Source organism: Gekko japonicus, unplaced genomic scaffold (genome assembly GCF_001447785.1).
Source record: "Gekko japonicus isolate JY-2015 unplaced genomic scaffold, Gekko_japonicus_V1.1 scaffold437, whole genome shotgun sequence".
Lineage (NCBI taxonomy): Eukaryota > Metazoa > Chordata > Lepidosauria > Squamata > Gekkonidae > Gekko > Gekko japonicus.
In genome coordinates this window covers 478,705-500,934 of record NW_015160223.1, presented here as the reverse complement: position 1 = coordinate 500,934, position 22,230 = coordinate 478,705, and the positions used below count along the sequence as shown (strand labels likewise).

General features: G+C 40.7%; 1 protein-coding gene across 1 annotated transcript in view; it reads left to right on the top strand.

Moving 5' to 3' along the window:
* MAGI3 (membrane associated guanylate kinase, WW and PDZ domain containing 3) overlaps positions 1-22,230 on the top strand; it is a 237,437-nt gene that overhangs the window by 104,572 nt on the left and 110,635 nt on the right. Inside the window, exons 3-6 of the mRNA XM_015411482.1 lie at positions 2,474-2,593; positions 9,675-9,884; positions 12,191-12,365; positions 14,625-14,704. Of these exons, the coding sequence (XP_015266968.1) occupies positions 2,474-2,593; positions 9,675-9,884; positions 12,191-12,365; positions 14,625-14,704 (585 nt within the window). The remainder of the gene's footprint in view (positions 1-2,473; positions 2,594-9,674; positions 9,885-12,190; positions 12,366-14,624; positions 14,705-22,230) is intronic.

Below are 22,230 nucleotides of genomic sequence, written 5' to 3'. Positions count from 1 at the left end.
AAGGAGGAGAAGGATAAGCAAGCGAAACTGAAGCCTCTTGCCGGAAGTGCCAGTCCAGCGAGTTCTGTACCTAGACAGGATACAACAGTAGATCTCCAAAAGATGCTGACGGAGGCGCTGTGCCCTCTGCTGGAACAGGTTACGGCATCGCATCAAAAGTTTGATATGCAACACACTCAACTTAATGCTGTAAAAAAAAACCCAGAGAAAACAGAGCAAGATCTTAAAGAGGTGGATGCCAACACAAAGAAGTTTAAAAAACAACTACAGGTGATGGAGAAAAAGAGACTAACTAATCAGTCTCACTTTTTACAGCTGCAAATGGAAAGAGATTTCCTGAGATTTCAAGGAGTTCCTCAAGAGAAAGGAGAAGATCTCAAGCTGCTCATGTGTGATGCTATAGCCCCAGTGACAGATATTACAGCGGATGCATTGCAAACCGAAATAGATATGATCTATAGGTCGTACTCTGAATTTACAAGAAAAACAATCTGCCTGGGGAAGTGTTGGTAAGATTCTCCAGAAGACAAGTGAAAGACTAGATTCTCAAAGCTACAAGTGGAACTACCTTGAAGGTAAAGGGCAAAGAAATTAAAATCTTGGAAGACATTCCATTTGAAATAAGAAAGAAGAGAATAAAATACAGAGACTTGGTATTATTTTTGCAAAAAAATAAACATCCCCTACAGATTGAATATACCCGAAGGCATAATCTTCAAATTCAAGGACAAGAAAGAAAAAAATGACTCTGTTGAAAAGGCTCTGGAGTTTTTGCAGCAACAAAATCGTCCAGCAGGGGCAAGAAGATAAAGAGGAAGATGACAGCACCAAGGAGAGTGATGAAGAGGGAGCAGTGGCATCTGCTGACGAGGATTCAGATTCGAGACTTGGGGCAGCCCAAAAACGAGCTATCGGTTGAGAAAGAAAAAGTAATAGACGAGTTGTTATTGTTTCTAGAAATCTTTTAAATGACTATTAATCATGTCTTATATTGTTTTTTATTAAGTCAAATGCACATGTGTTATACTATGCTTTTGTTTCAGTATGAAGACCATGATTGACCACATCCAATGAACTTTAAACGAACTTTAAGCTAAAAGCTAATTTTATAAGCATAATGTATGACCACCATCTCTTGGGTTTTTAGTGGGTTTGCTTTACTTTCTCCCATAGTTTGGTCGGGTTAGAACGGATAAAAGGAAGTACTTCTTCACCCAAAGAGTGATTAACACTTGGAATTCACTGCCACAGGAAGTGGTGGGTGCTACAAGCATGGACGGCTTCAAAAGGGAATTAGATAAGCATATGGAGCAGAGGTCCATCAGTGGCTATTAGCCACAAGGTATAGCTAGGGGCTCTGGGGCAAGTGATGCTCTGTCTTCTTGGTGCTTGGGGGGGTCAACAGTGGGAGGGCTTCTAATGTCCTGGCCCCACTGCTGGACCTCCTGATGGCACTGGTATTTCTGGCCACTGTGTGACACAGAGTGTTGGACTGGATGGGCCTTTGGCCTGATCCAACATTGGCGTCTCTTATGTTCTTATGTTCTTATGTGTCATAGTTATGACCTACCAGTAAAGAGAAAAGTAGATCATATTGACCTGGATAAGTGGAGAACTTTGATAGTACTTGGCTTTCAGTCTTCTGCACACTCCCCTTCCCCAAAGTTGAATTGAAAGAGAAACTGAAATTAGCATATAGAAGGAAAGAACCCTGTTTTATTTGCTCCCTGATGTTCTATTCCTTTACTGTCAGAGTTGATTTGTTTTCTTAGCAGCGTGGTAACCCGCAAGATTCTTTTTATAGCTGTGACTGACTTTGTGCTGTACTTGATACTGACACTGTTTTGTTGTTTAAGCAAGAGTTTAAACATGATTGCTTCTTATTTCATAGTTTACACATGTTCTTAACTAGGGTTGCCAGCTCCAGGTTGGGAAATTTGGGGGTTGGAGCCTGAGGAGGGTGGGGTTTGGGGCATAATGCCATACAGTCCAACTTCCAAAGTGGACATTTTCTCCAGGTGAACTGATCTCTGTCACCTGGGAGTCAGTTGCAATAGCAGGAGATCTCCAGCCACTACCTGGAGGTTGTCAACCCTATGCTTAAGTGATATCTGTCTGAAATATTCCCATCACTGTATATTGTCACTTTTAATGAATCAGCCCCCAAGCAGATGAGTGGGAATACTTAAGGCCTCCTCCCAGACTTAAGATGTTGGCATTCCTTTTGTCAAAAAAAGATATTATAAATGAATGAAAGTGTCTGTTAAAATATTTTGTGCCTACATAATTTTTTGCCCCGTGTTTACATTTTGGAGTGCTTATGATTGAATTTTCTAATCATGACCTTGCAGCAGTAGTAGCATTTTATATAGCATTCAATCTTTTTCTGTCAACTGTTGTGACAAGCTATGTGTTTAGTAAAGCAGGAGTCTCAGAAAACTTTATAGTTGTTTCTTCCCCCCCCCCCCCCCAGGTACTACAAGAGCTCCACGAGACGGGGAGGTCCCTGGGGTAGACTATAACTTCATTCCAGTTGAACAATTTAAGGCATTAGAAGAAAGTGGAGCCCTACTAGAAAGTGGAACATATGATGGTATGTTTAAAAACTTAAATCAATCCACCAGCTAACTTTCAAGATGAGCATTGTCCTGAGTTCATTCATTGCAATAATATTGTATGTATACTTTAATCTTCCCTACTGAGTCCTATTTTTTAATATGCTCCTTGTTAATATTCCCACAGATTTCAGATTGCGAAGTTATATTATCTGGATACTTAAGAACAAAGTAAATTCACAAATTCTCAGGAGGAAAAGTTGGTCTGAGATTCTAGCTTTCAAGAAGTTACATAGAAACTGGTTATTGGTACCTCATAATCTGATTGTAGTGGATCCATCTCACCTGTGTTTACAGGCACCCATCTGAATGACATTTTGATGTCATGCCATTATTGAATTAAATAATGACAGTGCACTATTATAAATCAGTTGTTTTATGTTTTTATTAATTTTTATTGTTTTATCAGTTGTTTTATGTTTTTATTAATTTGTATTGTTTTATCATGTGTCGTGAGCCGCCCTGAGCCTGCTTGTGAGACAGGGCGGGATATAAATTAAATCAAATCAATAATAAATTAATAAAACAATGAAATATTTTCAGAGGATGGCCATGATGGTCTGCAGTAGAACTGGTAGATTCGAGTCCAGTAGGACTTTAGAGACCAGCAAGATTTTCAGGATATAAGTTTCTGAGATTCAAAGCTCCAAACTCTTATACCCTGAAAATCTTGTTGGTCTCTGAGGTGCTACTGGACTTGAACACAGCTATAATAAAATATATCTGTCATACGAAAACACAATATAGCATCAGCTGCGCAGTGAATATGAAGTAGACAATCTTTCAGCAGGCAAGCCCCACATCTCATTCAGAACCCTTAGCAATATACATTCATGGTGAAATTTTCAGATGACTGCTTCAGAATGAGAAAAGCAGCATTTTGGATGTTTCAAGCTAGTTAACATCCTTGTGAGAGACAGCAGTAGTCGTAATGTCTGTAGATTTCTTTACAATAGAACTTAACATATGCCTGGTTCATACGTTCAGGAGTTCTAAATTTAAAGTATGCTGAAAGCAGCAGGATACAGCTTCCCTACCTCTTCCTTAGCCTTTGAGCCTGGCAATTTTTTTTAATATAAGGATCGGAAGCTTTATGGACACGGTGAAGATGATTTTAAAAACTGCATGGAGTCTACATTTTTCTGTACACCTGTGTGGATGTATTCCTCCAACCACCCAGTAAACAAACTTATACTGTCAAAAGTTCTACCATCTTTGTTATGAATAGCCTTGGATAAAGAACTGGAGAAAACAGTGGGTTTATCTTTTAACAGATTCGTTTATCACAGAGGCCCTTGTGTACTTGTGGTGTGTGTAGGGTTCCCAAGTACTTACCACGATCCGACGGGGGACACATGCCTCCCTGTAATGCACCATGCCGTCGCCAGGAAGTGGTACCATTGAGTTTCCAGCCCCATTGCCAGAGCGTTGCCCGGCGTCACTTCCTGGCGATGGCATGGTGTCGCACGTCTGTTGTCCACGCGGGAATGGTCCTGGGGAGACTTATGTTTCCCCCGCCGAATCACGGTAAGTACTTGGTAAACCTGTGTGTGTGTGTGTGTGTGTGTGTGTAGATATAAACTGTTCAAAATTTAATTTTTTTTTAATTTAGGGAAAGTGTGGATCCTATCCCTGTCCTACCATTCCATTGAGCAATGTTTGTTTAATTATACCCACCTTTTATTTTGGCTCAAGTCTGAAGCATTCCTCCAACCAAAGGCGCCTTTCCCAATGGAAGAGCAACTTAAATTGAGAGGAAGACTCCTTAGGCTGGAGGAAGTCTGCTTGGATAGTGGTTGAATCCGCCAAATATTATGGCTGAACACAGTGGAAGTAATCTATTGTGCCATTGTTCCTAACTGTAAGCATAGACAGTCAGCTGCCAGGTGTCATTCAGGTGCCCGTGCTGCATTGCTGAGAGTAGGAAAAACCTGTTAACGTGGAGTTGGTGCTCCTAGTGGCTATGTGATCTTAGTAAAGATAAAAATACATAGTTGCATAGTTAATATAACACCGTCGTCCTTGGGAGTGAATCAAATGCACACTTGTACATATAAAAGGTCATCTTCTTATAGAAGGGCTGTTTAAAACTTTGAGCTAATGGGTTGTGTAAGACAAGTGTTACATGTGATATCAAATCTGAAGATGATTTTTAAAGCGCTTCCACAAGTAGAAATATAGGAACTGCTACAGAAAGCACCTTTTTATAGCACTGTGCAAACAAACCCATATGCAAGCTCTTGCACAGTGGTAGCAGCTATTTTTCTTTAGCTCTGGATTCTTTTGATCTCATTGAATGTCAAGAAAAGCAAAATTCCTGCTCTGCCTGCAGATTTAAACACTGGACCTATGGCAATGCTTGTAGAAGAGTTTGGCCATATCTGTATTGCTCTCATTTGTCATATCATGTCACAGTGCAGAGTAATAGCTGATTGACAGCATTTTAAGAAGGGAGCACTCACTGGAGAAGACCCTGATGCTGGGAAAGATTGAAGGTCAAAGAAGACGGGGACGGCAAAGGATGAGATGGTCAGACAGTGTCATAGATGCAACGAACATGAAGTTGAGCAAACTTCAGAGGACGGCGGAAGACCGGAAGGCCTGGCGTGATCTGGTCCACGGGGTCGCAAAGAGTCGGACCCGACTGTGCGACTGAACAACAACAACAACAAAGAGGCATAGCAATTGTACATGAATCTCAGCTGTGATTAATCAGACCCATGTACTCTGGAAGCTGTATACATGCCCATGAGTGAGCTATATGTGCTGTAGGATAATCTGTTCCATTTTATATACCCGAGATGTGATGTAAACCATGAGTAGACAGGAATTGACACAGCTCATAAGAAGACATCTGAGGGACTTTGATTATGAGAGGACATTGATTAGTGCCCGCAGAGCATGTTCATCTTTCTCAGTAGGCATTCTCCCTCCAATAAAAATGCTAACTCTGAGCTTACTCTTCTGAAGTATAGAAGTATGGCCTACGTTCAGCGGTGATGTTAGGAAGATTCAATGGAATTCCATATTTAGACAGACTCTGTAATTGTGTCAACAACAAAATTGATTCCGTGGATCATATTTTTGACTGACCCAAATTTTCAGATCTAAGAGCTGAATTGAGCTCTCCATTATTTAATCAGGACTTTATCTCTTCAGAAGCAAAATCATCCTGGTTACTTTGAGATAGAACAAGTTACTTTGTGTGTGGCAAAATTTCTGGCAGCTGTTGTTAAGTTACATGATAACTTTCGTAGTAACTTTTAGGCTCTCCTTTTGTGGGATGAGGGTTTGCCGTTTAAGACTCTGGTTGTGAAAACAGTAATTAAGAAGTAAGTAATGTGTTCCATTTTTACAGGTATGCAAAGCCTCTATTACTTTTGCAGTGTTATTACAATATGCAGATTTAAACTTTGTTTTTGTTTGTAATAATGAATGATATGATTACAAGCTGCCTTGTGCTGTTGTTAGATGGAACAGTAAGATAGAAATTGATTAAATGAAAAAAAAATTGGATGCTGTATTTAATAAAGATATCCAAATTTTGGGTTGTCATGACCTGAATGGCCAGATTAGCCTGATTGCATCAGATCTCGGAAACTAAGCAGGACCAGCCTGGATTAGTATTTGAATGGTAGACTAACAAGGAAGTCCAGGGTTGCTTTGCAGAGGAAGGCAATGGCAAACCACCTCTGAATGGCTCTTTCCTTGAAAACCCTACAGGGTTGCCATAAGTTGCCTGTGACAACAACAACTTTCGTTTGGACCCAGGTTTCTATGAATAAAATGTGCTTTGATAATTTTCTTCAGTTCCCGTTTCTTGCTGCTTGCTACATGGCATATTGTTCAGGAAGGTCAACTAACTGTCAGCAGTGCATTTTCATGGGTTTCAGGAGGCTGGTGGGGGAACGGAATATTGTAGAAATCACTCCCACACCCTGTTCAGTTTGCAAATTTCTCAGATCCAGCCCATTACTTTGCAATTTTCTAGCTTTTTCCTGAATCCCTTTGCATTTAATTTTTGTCTCTGTTTTGTAGCCATGTAACAGATGATTTTAAGCAGATTGGATTGATTTGAATCAAGACAGTTTAAATCAGTGACTGAATTCATAATTTAAATTATCAGGAAAAGACCATTTAAAAACACTGACTTAAATCAAAACTTTCCATTTATTATTGAGATACTTCCTAAACAAAAGTACATGCCCATTGGTTGCTATTACCATAAAACTTTCTAATTTAAAATTGAATAAAGCCTTTATGTAACCTCAGGGGGTACACTATCAAATTATATGTCCAGTAGCCATGGTGGGCCCATCACATGGACCAAATATATGCTCAATGGGGGCCACCCAAGGCTAGAATAGATGTTTCTGCAAACAAGGGGACCTCCCAGGATTGCCGAAAAACCTTAAATGTTAAGGGAGAAAGATTAAATAAAATACTAAACAGTTTGAAACTGTTGACGTCTTGTAAAGCTGCCTTGTGAAATCTTGACCACCATTTTGAATTGTCTACGCAACCTTAGACAACATTGTCTGGGCAGCCCAAAATAGTGGCAGAGTTCTCACAAGATCTCACCACTTTTGAATTATTTAGTATGTTATTTATTTTTTATTTATTTAGGTATTGGGGATACAATAGGTGGGGGAGATGCTGCTGGGAGAATGACAGAAGAGGGGATGGGAGTTAAAAGTGGCAAGAACAGAACAGGAAAGGAAAAGCAGGGTCAGCAACAAAGGAATTGTGGGAGCTGGAGCAAATGGAAGAAAGCAGGAGAAAGGGCAGGAAAATAGAAGCCAGCAATGGGGGAGGGGGGTAAGAAGTAAAGATAGCATTTCTCCTCCCCTATGAGTCCTTGCTGGCCATGTATATGTTTTTACAGTTTAGAAAATTATATGTAATGCATTGTTTGGTTTTAGGTAATTTTAAGTTCTTAAAGAATCAAAATTTCCTTTAAAAAACTAGTGACTGCATCTGACCAAACTTTTGCTGCCGATATAAGACTAGCTGGTGATGACATCACATATGGAGTCCTGAAATATCTTGTGAAATCAACATAAAATGATAAAATGGTTGAAGCCCTGGCACTCCCTTTTGTGCTGTGAAAGAATTCCCTTGTGTAAATAGCACGATTAATTAGGATGAAAGCCAATTGTTTAAACTTTCGTTTCAGTGCTCTTTATTGAAAAATACTGGTGATCTCTCAAGTGAGGGGAAGCATATTAAAATGGAAGTATTTTTAACTTTCTTAGGTACCCTTCAATATTGAGCTAATAGCTTTATTGCAGGAACAAGCTGTCATCTGAAAGCATGGGACTAAATCTCCAACTGTGTATTTTAATTCTATCTTTTTGTAAATTGCTGTTTCATATTTTTGCATGAAACTAAATTTGTTCTTAACTTCAGCCTGCCAAAAACAAGATTGCTTCATATTAGTTAATTATGATGTGCCGTATGTAAAAACAGAATTGATCTTGATTTTCACTGTTCTCCGTTACTCTTTAAATCCCTTCTGTATGTCTCATTTGGAGGTATTAGTGAATGAAAAGCGAAATAACAAACCCTCCATTTGTTAGAAACTACATGTAGGGCAGCTGCTTTAGGATTAAGTGCTTTACTCTGAAATGCAACAGCATCAGAAATACACTTACGTGTTGAGAAATTATAGTAATTGAGCAAGTCTGGTGATTTCTTGCAGAGTGGTGTATGCTACCTAATTATTCATGTATTCAAGATAAATGTGTAGACAATCAAAGATGTGGGCAATTCAAGTTTGTAGTCTACCTTTAGCTTTTGAGGAGCATGTTGGGAGAGGAAACTTTTAGTTGAGGCAGCAGGGATCCCCCTCTCCTTCTGATTGGCCTCCCATCAGTGTCCTGAATTTGAACAACCATCTGGGAACTATACCATCGTTTTTAGCTACTGCGTTGTTGATTAGATTCTCCATGGCATTTTCTGATTGTAGGGTTATTGTATTGTTTTAATTGTATTGTGCCCACTTGGGAAAGATCGTGTCTACAGTATCTAATGTACGAATTTTCACAAATGCATTCACAATCATTGCTGCTGTTACATCTCATAGGGTTAAATGCAGCCAGATCCCAGTGTGTGCTGTGCTCGCAAATGATCACATAGAATGTGTGTGTTATGTGCCATCAAGTAGCTTCCAACTTACAGTGGCCCTATGAATGAATGACCTCCGGAACAACCTAACATTAACAGCCTTATTCAGGTCTTGCAAACTGAAGGCCATGGCTTCCTTTATTGAGGCACTCCATCTCATGAACCTTTTACTGCTTTTCCTCCCTCTTGTTTCTACACAGCTTCATTAGCAATCCTAGTTTCAGAAAGAGCAGGGGGGGGGAAACGGTGAAAAACTGGGACAGCAAGGGATTCTTACGAAGCTGTTTGGCAACCAGGGGAAAAACCAGCAACAAAGGGAAATGAAATTGGAACATTAAGGCTGTCTGGAAAACGTCACTGGCTGCTGCACTAGCAGAAAAGACACCCCCCCCCCAAATCTTTGGAGGGCAGAACTGTATTTTAAATGGGGAACAAGATTATTTCAGTACACTGCTGTCCTGGTGTGCCCAACAGCAAATGTATGAATTGTGGATCTCACAGATACCTCCTTTTTTAAAATGCCCGTGAATGTGACAAAAATGTAACAGTATGATGTCTGAAGGTCTTAGTATCCAGAAGTAAAATAAAATATCTCCATTTACTTTGGTTTTAAGTCTTATTTCTAAGCCATTTCACAACATTTCACATTTTAGATAAGCAAGACCAGGGTTCATAGTCTTCCCCATCAGATGAAAATGCTCAATTGTTGAGACAAGATTTCTTTACCACTTGCTTGCAGATCATATTAATTCAGCATGAATTATGTAAGCCTTAGGCTAACTCTACAGTTCAAATGTGGCTGTTGGACTGAATAAGGTGCCTAAATTTTTCAAAATATACAATGATCAAGTCTGTTGCCAACATTCTTGCTCATATTATCATTTCTAATTATCATTTCTCTCTTTTTCTCATATATGCATGGATATATACAAGGTAATTTCTATGGTACCCCCAAACCTCCGGCTGAGCCCAGTCCATTTCAGCCTGACCCAGTGGACCAAGTGCTTTTTGATAATGATTTTGACCCAGAATCTCAAAGGAAAAGAACCACATCAGTCAGCAAGATGGAGAAAATGGATAGCTCCCTTCCTGAAGAAGAGGAGGAAGAAGAAAAGGAAGCAATTAATGGCAGTGGAGGCACAGGTCAGTACACTTAAGTACTTATTGCATTATATACTGTGGAGTGAGAACAGTGCTTCACCTGTAGTCCATCTCTTTTGTGTTTCCATTTTGTAGACTGCTGTGTTCTTAGCTCATAGTAAATTATGCTCCCCCCCCTAAGAATATATTAAAAGCTCAGGAAACATTTATTCCCAGTTGTCATTCCCTCTGGATCAGTTTAGTTTTCCCCTTGCTTTTCTCTAAAAGATAGAATAATCTCCCTTAAATTCTTACATTCTCCCCCTCAGCTTGTCCCTCCACAATCCAATTTGTAATCATTTTTCCCTATTCTTCTTAACTCACTCCCTTACTTGCTTAAAAAAGAAAAGGAAAAAAAGATGCAGAGCTAATGTTCTTCCCCTAAGCTGCCTTAGCATCTTCTGTTTTGACAGGTAACTTTTCAATGAGGTTGCATAAAGAAAAAAAATGGCAGAGTTAAAATCCTCTTGTGGGCTTGAAACACCAACTGTCCTTTGGCCTTCTCCTTCAGGCTCTTACCAGCAGTGAACCACAGATAGTGTAAAGCGCACAATTCAGTGTTTTTGCCAAATAGGGTTGCCAAATCGACTTACCTCTGCCGGTGGGGGACTTTGTGCTAACTCCCGGCGCGCGCGCCACAGGGAAGTGATGTCATTACGCCGGGCACACTGGGGTGGGGCACAGCCATTTTCCCCCTCAAATGGCTGTCCCCCGCCCCCAGCGTGCCCGGCATTATGACGTCACTTCCCTGTGACGTGCACGCGGGGGTGGGGTTCCCCCAGGGCCCGATTCCGCAGAGGCGGAAATCGGGCCTCCAAAGCGGGGGGAAATCCGCCCCCCTGGGGGATTTGGCAGCCCTATTGCCAAACCATCATTTGGATGTCTGGCATGTACTTCTTCATGCCCTCACATATACCGATTGCTTCTCCACTTTTTAGTTTGCAGTATGTATGATCCTAGCAAAACTGTCTGGCCTCTGTGTGGATAATGAAAGCCTCGCTACAAGCCATTCACAGACAAGATAAGAGACTCCATACATGTTTGGGGTTTCCCAGATATACAGAGAATTGTGACTGTAAATTAGCTTAAGGGGAGAAAAACTGGCCTGATAAGAACTGAAAATGCTCCACAAGGGACAGAATACTCACAATGACTGAGTGGCTCCATCCAGGCATAACTTAAAACTATGAATTGGATCTAGCCAGATCACACCCCCTATCCCCTTTCTTAGTACAGGTCTCCTCACACATGGCTTTTGTCCATGTAGGTCCTGTGATCCCCTTTGGTGGCCAAAGAGGACATCCTCCTCCCTTGTTCAGCTGAGAAAATCTACTAGGATCCAACCCAATGGCTTTAATAAAATCATAATTAATTGGTTAAGTTAATGTGGGTCTTTCAAACCAGGATCCGAAGTCAGAATTGGTTTGATTTATTAACCAGAGCTAGTTTTAACTATGGTTTCTCATTATGTACAAGTGTGTATCCTGGCTTGTTTCCTGCAGAGTCTCTCTGCTCACCTCAGCCACAGAGATGCTTGGCAAGATCAGCTCAAAAATGAGATCACTACCATTATTGCCTCTCACTAGCAGCTCTTCCTGTTCATGCTTGTCTCTTCCCACTCTTAAGGTACCAGGAACGCTGGCCTGCTTCATCTTTACACACTGCAATAAAAATAAGATTTTTGTGTCCAGTCCGGCACTTCAAAATTTTACAAACATTAAATCATACTCATACTAAATTTGCAAGTCACTGCATTCAGGATTTATTGAAAGATGTTGATAAAAGTGCTGCGCATATCAAATTTTATTTTGTTCAGCTTATCGATTAAAGCATCCACAGCACAATTTGTATGGGCACATAAAGTTTTCCCCTGAAGAGTTTATTAATCTGCCACTAGGTGAATCATAGATTTCTGTTTATTCACAATGTTGCCCAAAGTTCCCATTTTGTTCCCCTTATAATAATCTTTTGACATGTTTGGTACTTTTCAGAGGAAAACAACGTACATTCTGCAATTGGCTGCACCAATGTTATTCAGTGCAATGATGTTCAATTAAATGGACTGCATAAATCTCATCCTATATTTATTTTTCAGCCAAGGCATAACTAAGCCTGCTGTATGGCAAGTGAAATGCATTGTTCAATATTCATTTATTTAAAGTTTAAAACAGTCAAGAAATATGGCATAAAATATTAAGGAAAATATCTTTTACTTGACACTTGCTTATAACCAAGATAAGAAGGCGCTTCTTCTGTGCAAATTTGCATGAAAATATGAAAGATTAACACTTCCCCTTAAACAATTGCAGAAAACAAAGACAGACATTCAGATTCTTCTGACTGGATGAAACCAGTGCCTAGTTACAATCAAACAAGCAGTTCTATGGATTTCAGGAACTATTTATCAAGGGAAGAAAATCTAGAGCCTCTACCTAAGAACTGGGAAATGGCCTACACAGACACAGGAATGATCTATTTCATTGAGTAAGTAAAAGGTGGTACCATTTGCGTCCAGTTTGGGAGTGTAGATATTTGAAAGTTTTAAACTGATTATCCTTTTCCAGCCTGCTTATATATAGATAGATTACCATATGCTAGTGAATGCTATGATACTTCAGTGCAGAGTAGCATGGAGAATATTACTTTATGAAACATTTCTGTCAATGTTTGAAAAAATACATTTCTGAAAAGCAAAGATCTTTATTGATTGTACTATGTGATAAACATAAAACATCCTTTTGTAAAATGCTGCCTTGCAAAAATAAGTTTTACTACATTATAGATTAATCTGAAGTTTTTATTCCTAATTATAGTTTATTTTCAAGTGTTTCAGTTAAGGGGAAATTTTTATTTAGTGTCTGTTGCCATTGGTTGTAAATAGTGAATTTCTTTTGACTGAAACTCTGTAGAAGTGGATCATCTATTATTATAAATGTAGATTATGCTGCATCTTTAAATAGGCAAATGTTTAAAATCAAGCTGAATAGAAGCTGTTTATAGGCCTGTTATGAAGGGAGGCAGAAGGGACATGTGTATGTTTCATTTGGTGTGTTTGTTCTCTGCTGATCTTACACATACACCCACACGGTTCCAGAGTCACTGGATTCATCATGCGCTAAATGTTGAGGAGTTACTAATATTTTCTGACAGCAGTAACCTAAGTTTACCTCACTGCAGACAAACCTGCTGTTTTATAGTGTAGCTGTATAAACTGTGACAACAAACACATACCTCTGAAACCAGGCTTTCATTTTCATGAACTTCTGCTTCACAGTTGGAAAGAAAGAGAGATAGTGTGTGCAGGGGTCTTTGTCTAGAAAAAGAGCTGCAGGAGCTCATTAGCATACGGTATGCTAATGAGCTACTAGGCTATTAGCATAATAGCTCATTAGCTTATGCAACACCCCCTGACATCGCCGGAAGTGATGTCAGAAGGGGAAGTAAAAAGGGGGGGAAGGTATCTTCAAAAGCCTTCCCTTCCCTTCCCTGGGGAGGGAAGCGAGGAGAGAAGGGGTTTAAAGTTTACACCCCTTCTCACTAGAGTTGGGCCACAGAAGGAGGAAAGAAGGAAGGAAAGAGAGAGAGTAGAGAGAAGGAATGAAGGAAGGAAAGAGGGAAAGAAAGAGAAGGAAAGAAGGAGGGAAAGAAAGAGAGAGAAGGGAAAAAGAGAAGAGAAGTGAAAGAGAGAAAGAAAAGAAGGGAAAGAAAAGGAAAGGGGAAGGAAAGGAAGGAAAGAAAGAGGGCAAAGAGATGGGGGGAGGGGGAGGCTCTCCCACCCCCACCCCCCAATCAAGCCACCGCCACCCCCCACGGATCCCTCACTTACCCCGGGAGGCCCAGGGAGGCGGCGACGGGCCTCCTCTGGCCTCCCTGAGCCTGCAGCGCTCCAGCGTGGGCCCCAGGTAGCTGGCGATGGGCTTCCTGTGGCTTCCCTGGGGCTGCAGCGCTCCGGCGCGGGCCCCAGCAAGCCGGCAACAGGCCTCCTTGGAGCTGCAGTGCTTGGGCGCGGGCCCCAGAGAATCAGCAACAGGCCTCCTCTGGCCTCCTTGGGGCCACAGCACCCCAGCGCAGGCCCCGGGAGGCTGGCGATGGACCGCAGCGCAGAGAGCTGGGGGCGGGGCTTGCTGCCACTGCCATTTGCGCCAGCTCCTGGGCTCCCAGAGCGTTGCTCCGGCACGCTCCAGTTCTAAAAGACCCCTGAGTGTGTATATTAGTGTTACGTAGCTTTTAGAGTGGCTAGGACTGCAAAGAGCTGGGTCTAAATCCCTGCTTGGCCCTAAAACCCACAGGTAACTTTGAACCAGCCACAATCACAACCTTTGTCTACATTACAAGGTTGCTGTAAAAATGACTTGGGGATGGAGGAGCATGTATACACTCCTGGGTTACTTGGAAAAAAAGGAGGAGGCTAAATATTTAATAACACAATTAAAAAGCATTTTTCTGTTTTCCTAATACTCATCGTTACCAGTTCCATTGGTGATATTTTTCAAGCAAGTGTAAATACAGTTTTATTGTATCTTGAATCTAAATCCTGGAATATTTAGTATAAGTGAAATTGATGCTTTTAGAATCTACTCCTAATCACATGTTCAGAGTATCAGTTTCTCACCCAGTCAGCACATGGTTGGGGAAGAGGATACCTAAAGAATTATGCTTTGTGATTTCACACTATGGTGCTATAATTACATATGGTGGAGGGCATCTTTTGTATTAAGTGATTCTTCTTTAACTTTCTCCTAGTCATAACACCAAAACCACCACCTGGCTGGATCCTCGTCTTTGTAAAAAAGCCAAAGCTCCTGAAGACTGTGAAGACGGAGGTAAGGAGCTCTATGTCCTATGTAGAATTCGATCTATCTGTTGTTGAAGGCAATGGCAAAGGTTTTGTGGACTTTAAGGAGCTGGATTGCACTGTCTGCATAACTGGATACCAGTTTTGTGCTCAGAAGATAAAACTAAATACAGTGTTATTACTATAGTTAAGAAGCAAATACATTAGAAGCAGGAAACCAGCCAGGGAGGCAGTGGGGGCCTTGGATGACCAAGGGGTAAAAGGAGTATTGAATGATGATAGGGGAATGGCTGAGAAGCTGAATGCATATTTTGCCTCTGTCTTCACTGTGGAAGATGAGAAGTGCTTGCCCACTCCAGAACTGCTGATTTTGGGAGGGGTGTTGAAAGACCTGAGTCAGATTGAGATGATAAAAGAGGAGTTCCTATGACTGATAGACAACTTAAAAACTAATAAATCACCAGGCCCGGATGGCATACATCCGAGAGTTCTAACAGAACTCAGATGTGAACTTGTGGATCTCCTGACAAAAATATGTAATCTTTCCTTAAAAACTGCCTCCATTCCTGAGGACTGGAAGGTAGCTAATGCCACTCCCATCTTTAAAAAGGGTTCCCGAGAAGATCCGGGAAATTACAGGCCAGTCAGTCTGCTGTCGATACCAGGTAAGTTGGTGGAAACTGTTATTAAGGAAAGAATTAGTAGGCACTTAGATGAACAAAAACTAATGAGGCAGACTCAGCATGGGTTCTGTAAGGGAAGATCTTCTCTCACTAATCTGTTAGTGTTCTTTGGGAGTTAACAAACATGTGGACAAAGGGGACCCAATAGATGTTGTTTACCTTGACTTCCAGAAAGCTTTTCATAAAGTTCCTCATCAAAGGCTTCTAAGTAAACTCAATAGTCACAGGATGAAAGGACAAGTCCTTTTGTGGATCAAAAACTGGCTAATTAATAGGAAACAGAGAGTGAGTATAAATAGGCAATTTTCTCAGTGGAGTGTGGTAAGCAGTGGGGTACCACAGGGATCAGTACTGGGTCCGATGCTTTTTAACTTGTTTATTAATGGTTTGGAGTTGGGATTCAGCAGTGAAGTGGCTAAATTTGCAGATGACATGAAGTTGTTCAGGGTGGTGAGAACCAGGGAGGATTGTGAGGCACTCTAGTCACAGTGAGGCTGATAAAACGGAACACAGGCTATGGCAAATAAAATGCAAGTCTGTGGTCAGGCAGGCAAAAAGGGAATATGAGGAGCATATAGCAAAAAATGTAAAGACCAACAATAAAACTTTCTTCAAATACATTAGAAGCAGGAAACCAGCCAGGGAGGCAGTGGGGCCCTTGGATGACCAAGGGGTAAAAGGAGTACTGAAGGATGATAGGGAAATGGCTGAGAAGCTAAATGCATTTTTTGCCTCCGTCTTCACTGTGGAAGATGAGAGGTGCTTGCCCACTCCAGAGCCGCTGAGTTCGGGAGGGGTGTTGAAAGACCTGAGTCAGATTGAGGTGACGAGAGAGGAGGTCCTAAAACTGATAAACAACTTAAAAACTGATAAATCACCAGGCCCAGATGGCATACATCCAAGAGTTCTGAAAGAACTCAATTGTGAACTTGTGGATCTCCTGACAAAAATATGTAATCTCTCCTTAAAATCAGCCTCCATTCCTGAGGACTGGAAGGTAGCTAATGTCACTCCCATCTTTAAAAAGGGTTCCAGAGGAGATCCGGGAAATTACAGGCCAGTCAGTCTGACGTCGATACCGGGTAAATTGGTGGAAACCATTATTAAGGAAAGAATTAGTAGGCACATAGATGAACAAAACCTATTGAGGCAGACTCAACATGGGTTCTGTAAGGGAAGATCTTGTCTCACTAACCTGTTAATGTTCTTTGAGGGGGTGAACAAACATGTGGACAAGGGGGATCCAATAGATATTGTTTACCTTGACTTCCAGAAAGCTTTTGATAAAGTTCCTCATCAAAGGCTCCTAAGTAAGCTCAAAAATCATGGGATAAAAGGACAAGTCCTTTTATGGATCAAAAACTGGCTAATTAATAGAAAACAGAGAGTGAGTATAAATGGGCAGTTCTCCCAGTGGAGGGGTGTAAGCAGTGGGGTACCACAGGGATCAGTACTTGGTCCACTGCTTTTTAACTTGTTCATTAATGATTTGGAGTTGGGAGTAAGCAGTGAAGTGGCTAAATTTGCGGATGATACGAAGTTGTTCAGGGTGGTGAAAACCAGTGAGGATTGTGAGGCACTCCAAAGGGATCTGTCAAAGTTGGGCGAGTGGGCGTCAACATGGCAAATGGGGTTCAATGTGGCCAAGTGCAAGGTGATGCACATTGGAGCCAAAAATCCTAACTATAAATACACGTTGATGGGGTCTGAACTGGCAGAGACAGATCAAGAGAGAGATCTTGGAGTTGTAGTAGATAACTCACTGAAAATGTCGAGACAGTGTGTGACTGCAATAAAGAAGGCCAATGCTATGCTGGGGATTATTAGGAAGGGTATTGTAAACAGATCAGCCAATATCATAATGCCGCTATATAAATCAATGGTGCGACCTCATCTGGAATACTGTGTGCAATTCTGGTCACCACACCTTAAAAAGGATATTATAGCTTTGGAAAAAGTGCAGAAAAGAGCAACTCGAATGATAAAAGGGTTGGAACACTTTCCCTATGAGGAAAGGTTAAGGCGCTTAGGGCTCTTTAGCTTGGAGAAACGACGACTGAGGGGTGACATGATTGAGGTTTATAAGATTATGCATGGGAAAGAGCAGGTAGAGAAAGAGGTACTTTTCTCCCTTTCTCACAATACAAGAACCCGTGGGCACTCCATGAAATTGCTGAGCGGTCGGGTTAGAACGGATAAAAGGAAGTACTTCTTCACCCAAAGAGTGATTAACACTTGGAATTCACTGCCACAGGAAGTGGTGGCAGCTACAAGCATGGACGGCTTCAAAAGGGAATTAGATAAGCATATGGAGCAGAGGTCCATCAGTGGCTATTAGCCACAAGGTATAGATAGGGACTCTGGGGCAAGTGATGCTCTGTCATCTTGGTGCTTGGGGGGGGGTCAACAGTGGGAGGGCTTCTAATGTCCTGGCCCCACTGGTGGACCTCCTGATGGCACTGGTATTTCTGGCCACTGTGTGATACAGAGTGTTGGACTGGATGGGCCTTTGGCCTGATCCAACATTGGCAACTCTTATGTTCTTATGTTCCAAAGGGATCTGTCGAGGATGGGCGAATGGGCATCAACGTGGCAAATGGGGTTCAATGTGGCCAAGTGCAAAGTGATGCACATTGGAGTGAAAAATCCTAACTATAAATACACATTGATGGGGTCCGAACTGGCAGAGACTAAGAGAGAGATCTTGGAGTCATAGTAGATAACTCACTGAAAATGTCTAGACAGTGTGCAACTGCAATAAAAAAGGCCAACGCTATGCTGGGGAATATTAGGAAGGGAATTGAAAACCAATCAGCCAGTATCATAATGCCCCTATATAAATGGATGGTGTGACCTCATTTGGAGTACTGTGTACAGTTCTGGTCACCACACCACAGGAAGGATATTATAGCATTGGAAAAAGTGCAGAAAAGGGCAACTAGCATGATAAAAGGGTTGGAACACTTTCGCTATGAAGAAAGGTTGAAGTGCTTGGGGCTCTTTAGCTTGGAGAAATGATGGCTGAGGGGTGACATGATCAAGGTTTATAAGATTATGCATGGGATAGAGCAAGTTGAGAAAGAAGTACTTTTCTCCCTTTCTCACAATACAAGAACTCGTGGGCACCCAATGAAATTGCTGAGCAGTCGGGTGGAAAGCCCGGGAAAAAAAGTGGAAAATTTGGGGGGGGGGGGGGGACGGTTTCCCCCTGTTTTTCCCCTGAAGCCTTTTTTGCTTTTTTCCGAAAAATTGAAAAAATTGGGGGAAAAATGAAAAAATGGATTATGGAAAGTTTTGTTTTAACATGATGAATAATTTTTTAATGACAAGGTGTTCAAATATTTTCAAAATCATTTCTAAAAAATATGTATGGTATCAGATTGCACTGAGGACAAGCAAGTCTTAGGTTTCAAACAGAACTCTCCAATGCAAGAACAAGATGCATTTCTTCCTTTAGGAGGTGCTATTGTCACAAGAAAAGAAAAAGGTGTCAGTTTTGTTTTTGCATGTGGGTGGGTATTCTGTTTGTAGTAATTGTTTGGCTACACTGTATTTTTAATATGCTAGTTGTGAGAATTTCATGCCAAGTAAAAATGTCCATAGTCATATTTTATGTTCCTAAAGTAACAGAATGACTTTCAGTGTGGAAAAGAAAAAAGAAGTCCGATTGTAGCTTTTTCTTTTTCTTTTTAATTTTTCCGAAAATTTCTGTTTTCCCCTGAAAAAAACCTGGGTTTTTTTCCAAGCTTCAAAATTTCCAGAAATTTTACATCTCTAGTTAGAACAGATAAAAGGAAGTACTTCTTCACCCAAAGAGTGATTAACACATGGAACACTGCCACAGAAGGTGGTGGCGGCTATAAGCATGGACCGCTTCAAGTGGGAATTAGATAAACGTATGGAGCAGAAGTCCATCAGTGGCTATTAACCACAAGGTACAGATAGGAACTCTCAATCTGGGGCAAGTGATGCAGTGTATTCTTGGTGCTGGGGGGCAACAGTTGGAGGGCTTCTAGAGTCTTGGCCCCACTGCTGGAGCTCCTGATGACACCTGGTATTTTTGGCCACTGTGTGACAGAGTGTTGGACTGGATGGGCCATTGGCCTGATCCAACATTGGCTTCTCTTATGTTCTTAAGCACAGAGGGAGCCCTGGTTTTAGCTAGTCAGCCTAGTTATTACATTGAGTAGAATAAAACTTGAGGAAATTTTCTGTAGTTCAGCATTAAGAAAACACGTAGAAATATTCCAGGCACAATAAAAGGAAAGTAATGAGCTTCAGTATCTCCTACTTTAGTGTACCATTGAAGGCAACAGGAGAACAAGTAAATCAATTGCTTCACAACCTTGGGCAGCATCAGAAGGAAATGATGATATAAATTGGTAAGGCAATAGCTTTGCTCACCATCTTTGGTGACACACAAGTACAGTATCTTTCATCATCATCATGAACAACCTTTATTGGCATAGCATTATATTACAGGAAGATAAAAATAAGATAAAACTGAGCGTTTTATACCACATTAGTAGAGGGGGAAATGGTCAAAACAATCAATTCAGAAAAACATGTCCCAGAGTAAAACTGTAGATTAAAAAACTAAGTGTTGTCGCAAACCCACACAAGGCCCTTAAGAGGCCGAGAGGAACGGGCAACAGAGCAATGCGGGCGTCCGGTTGGGACGCTCCCGATCTGCCCCCATCCTTTTTTGCTTTTTTGGAGTTCCCTTTGGGTTCTTCGTGACGACTGGGGCTCTAGCAGACCTCTTGGAGGGAGGTCCGGTTGCAGGAGGCTCGACTGGTCGCCCTGCAAATGGCGGTGAGCGGGACGAGACCGATTTGCCTCAAGCGGGAGCAAAGGAAGGAGCAACATTGTTGCCATGTTTGCTCTACCTGTGATTGCCCTTTTTTAAAAAAAAAATACAGGATTTACAGCATAAAGCATAAGAAGAAAGAGGAAAAGGTGAAGTCGTGGGGATCTACTTATTAACTGACAGGAAATTTTATTTTAAAGACCTTTCAAGAATATCTCCAATTGTTGGGGGGGGGGAAGCGGCTATGAAGAGAAATGGAGTAAAAGGTAAATTGAAATTACAGAGAGGCATGAAACTATAATTGTCGGAACTTTAATCAACTGTTCACCATGGTAACACTACATGAATATTTCTGATAAAGACACTATAAGTAAAATGATTAAGGAGACAGAACTAACTGAAGGTCTGAGAAAATGGCACTGGCAGAGAAGAACGTAGAGATATTAACAGAGGAAAAAGAAGAGGGAAGCGACTTTGATAATATGGAAAGTGGACAGCTTACCGTAGAACAATTTTTAAAAATCCTGATGGACGAAATTCGGCAAGCTGTCGAGTCGACCTGTAAAGGCTTCCTTGAAAACCCCAGGAGCTCACACAGGGACGTGAGAGATGTAGTGGAGTTAACGCAGCCTCAGCAGAATAAGGAAAAGGAGCTGAATTCTACTTGGGACGTGCCCGAAGAGAAGGTACTGCAAGATACACTTACTACCCATAAAAAAAAAAGGAGAGACAAATATATGGACCAAGGTGCTCTGTAAGATACCTTTTGGGGGTGAAATTGGCTAAAGAAGTAGCAAGGAAAAGTCCACATATAGAAAGGATTAAGGAGGATAAGAAGAGAGCAAGATGTGTAACAAGGAAAAGCAACAAAAATAACAAAAAAATGAGGATTCACGTAATGAAACTGAGATGCCAGACTATGGAAATAGAACTTTTTGAATATAAAGAGAGAAGGCACGATTGTTAGAATCAAAGTGCTGTGGAAAACAGAAAAAAAAGAAATGTATATTTTGCTGTAGAGTAATTTTCTTTGCTGGTAAAGTAGATGAAATGAAGAGATTCCTAATATGATGAGATGAAGGCAATGAGAAGGGCTCTCTGTGGTATTTCCTCTGGTTATCGAATCACTGCTGTTAACTATTAATTTTATTTGCATATTTGTAATTTAGATATTTAATTTGTAGTTATAAAGCATGATTTACCTTTAGTTGGGAGAAGTTAGTAAGGTTAATATTTAACTATGCAGGAGGGAATGAAGTAAAAAGCATGAAACTACCTGAATAGAAGGGCACTTTTAAGTTATAAATAATAGAAAGATGAATAGAAAGAGATTAATGTAGGGGTATGAGAAGGTTAATGTAACCTAAGTAGTTATAATTATATTGGGTTTGGGATATTAAGGGAACAGAAAAGGGGAGAAATGATATTTTAGTGGCTGTATTAACTGCTGTGTTTAATTGTCTCCCATATCTGTATTTTTGTGATTTATGATAGAATTATTTCTAAACAAGTAATAAGCTGATAGTGCAGGAGGGAAGGGTATAGGAAGTATGAAGTTAAGTGGATAGAAAGTTATTTCCAAGGGATAAAATAATGAATGGAATATTGAAAAGGGACGGACGATGAAATATGAGAATAGTGGATCAATTCAATGTGTTATAAGTTTTGGTAATATAAATAGGCAAGAAAATAACTATTGTTTTTGTGATTACAAAAGAATAGCTATTGCTATTGGTTAAACAGATGTGTAAGAGTAATACTAGTAATATAAATATACAACAAAGGTGGGTTCATATAAAAGGCAATTCCTTTTTTTTTTGAGCCCCCGGAGGGGATTTTTTATTATTTTTTATCAAACTACAAAACTACTACAGAAAAAAGGGAAGGGGGGGACTACATATATAGGATAAAGCAAAAGAACCCACTACTAACTAAAAACCCAAGAGAGGAGATCTTCACTAGCTTAGTTACAGCAAATCTTCACTTCACTTAGATTATTATAAACTGAGTCAAACATTTGTATTACTTTCTTTTTCTTTAACTCTTAAATTTAACTGTCTA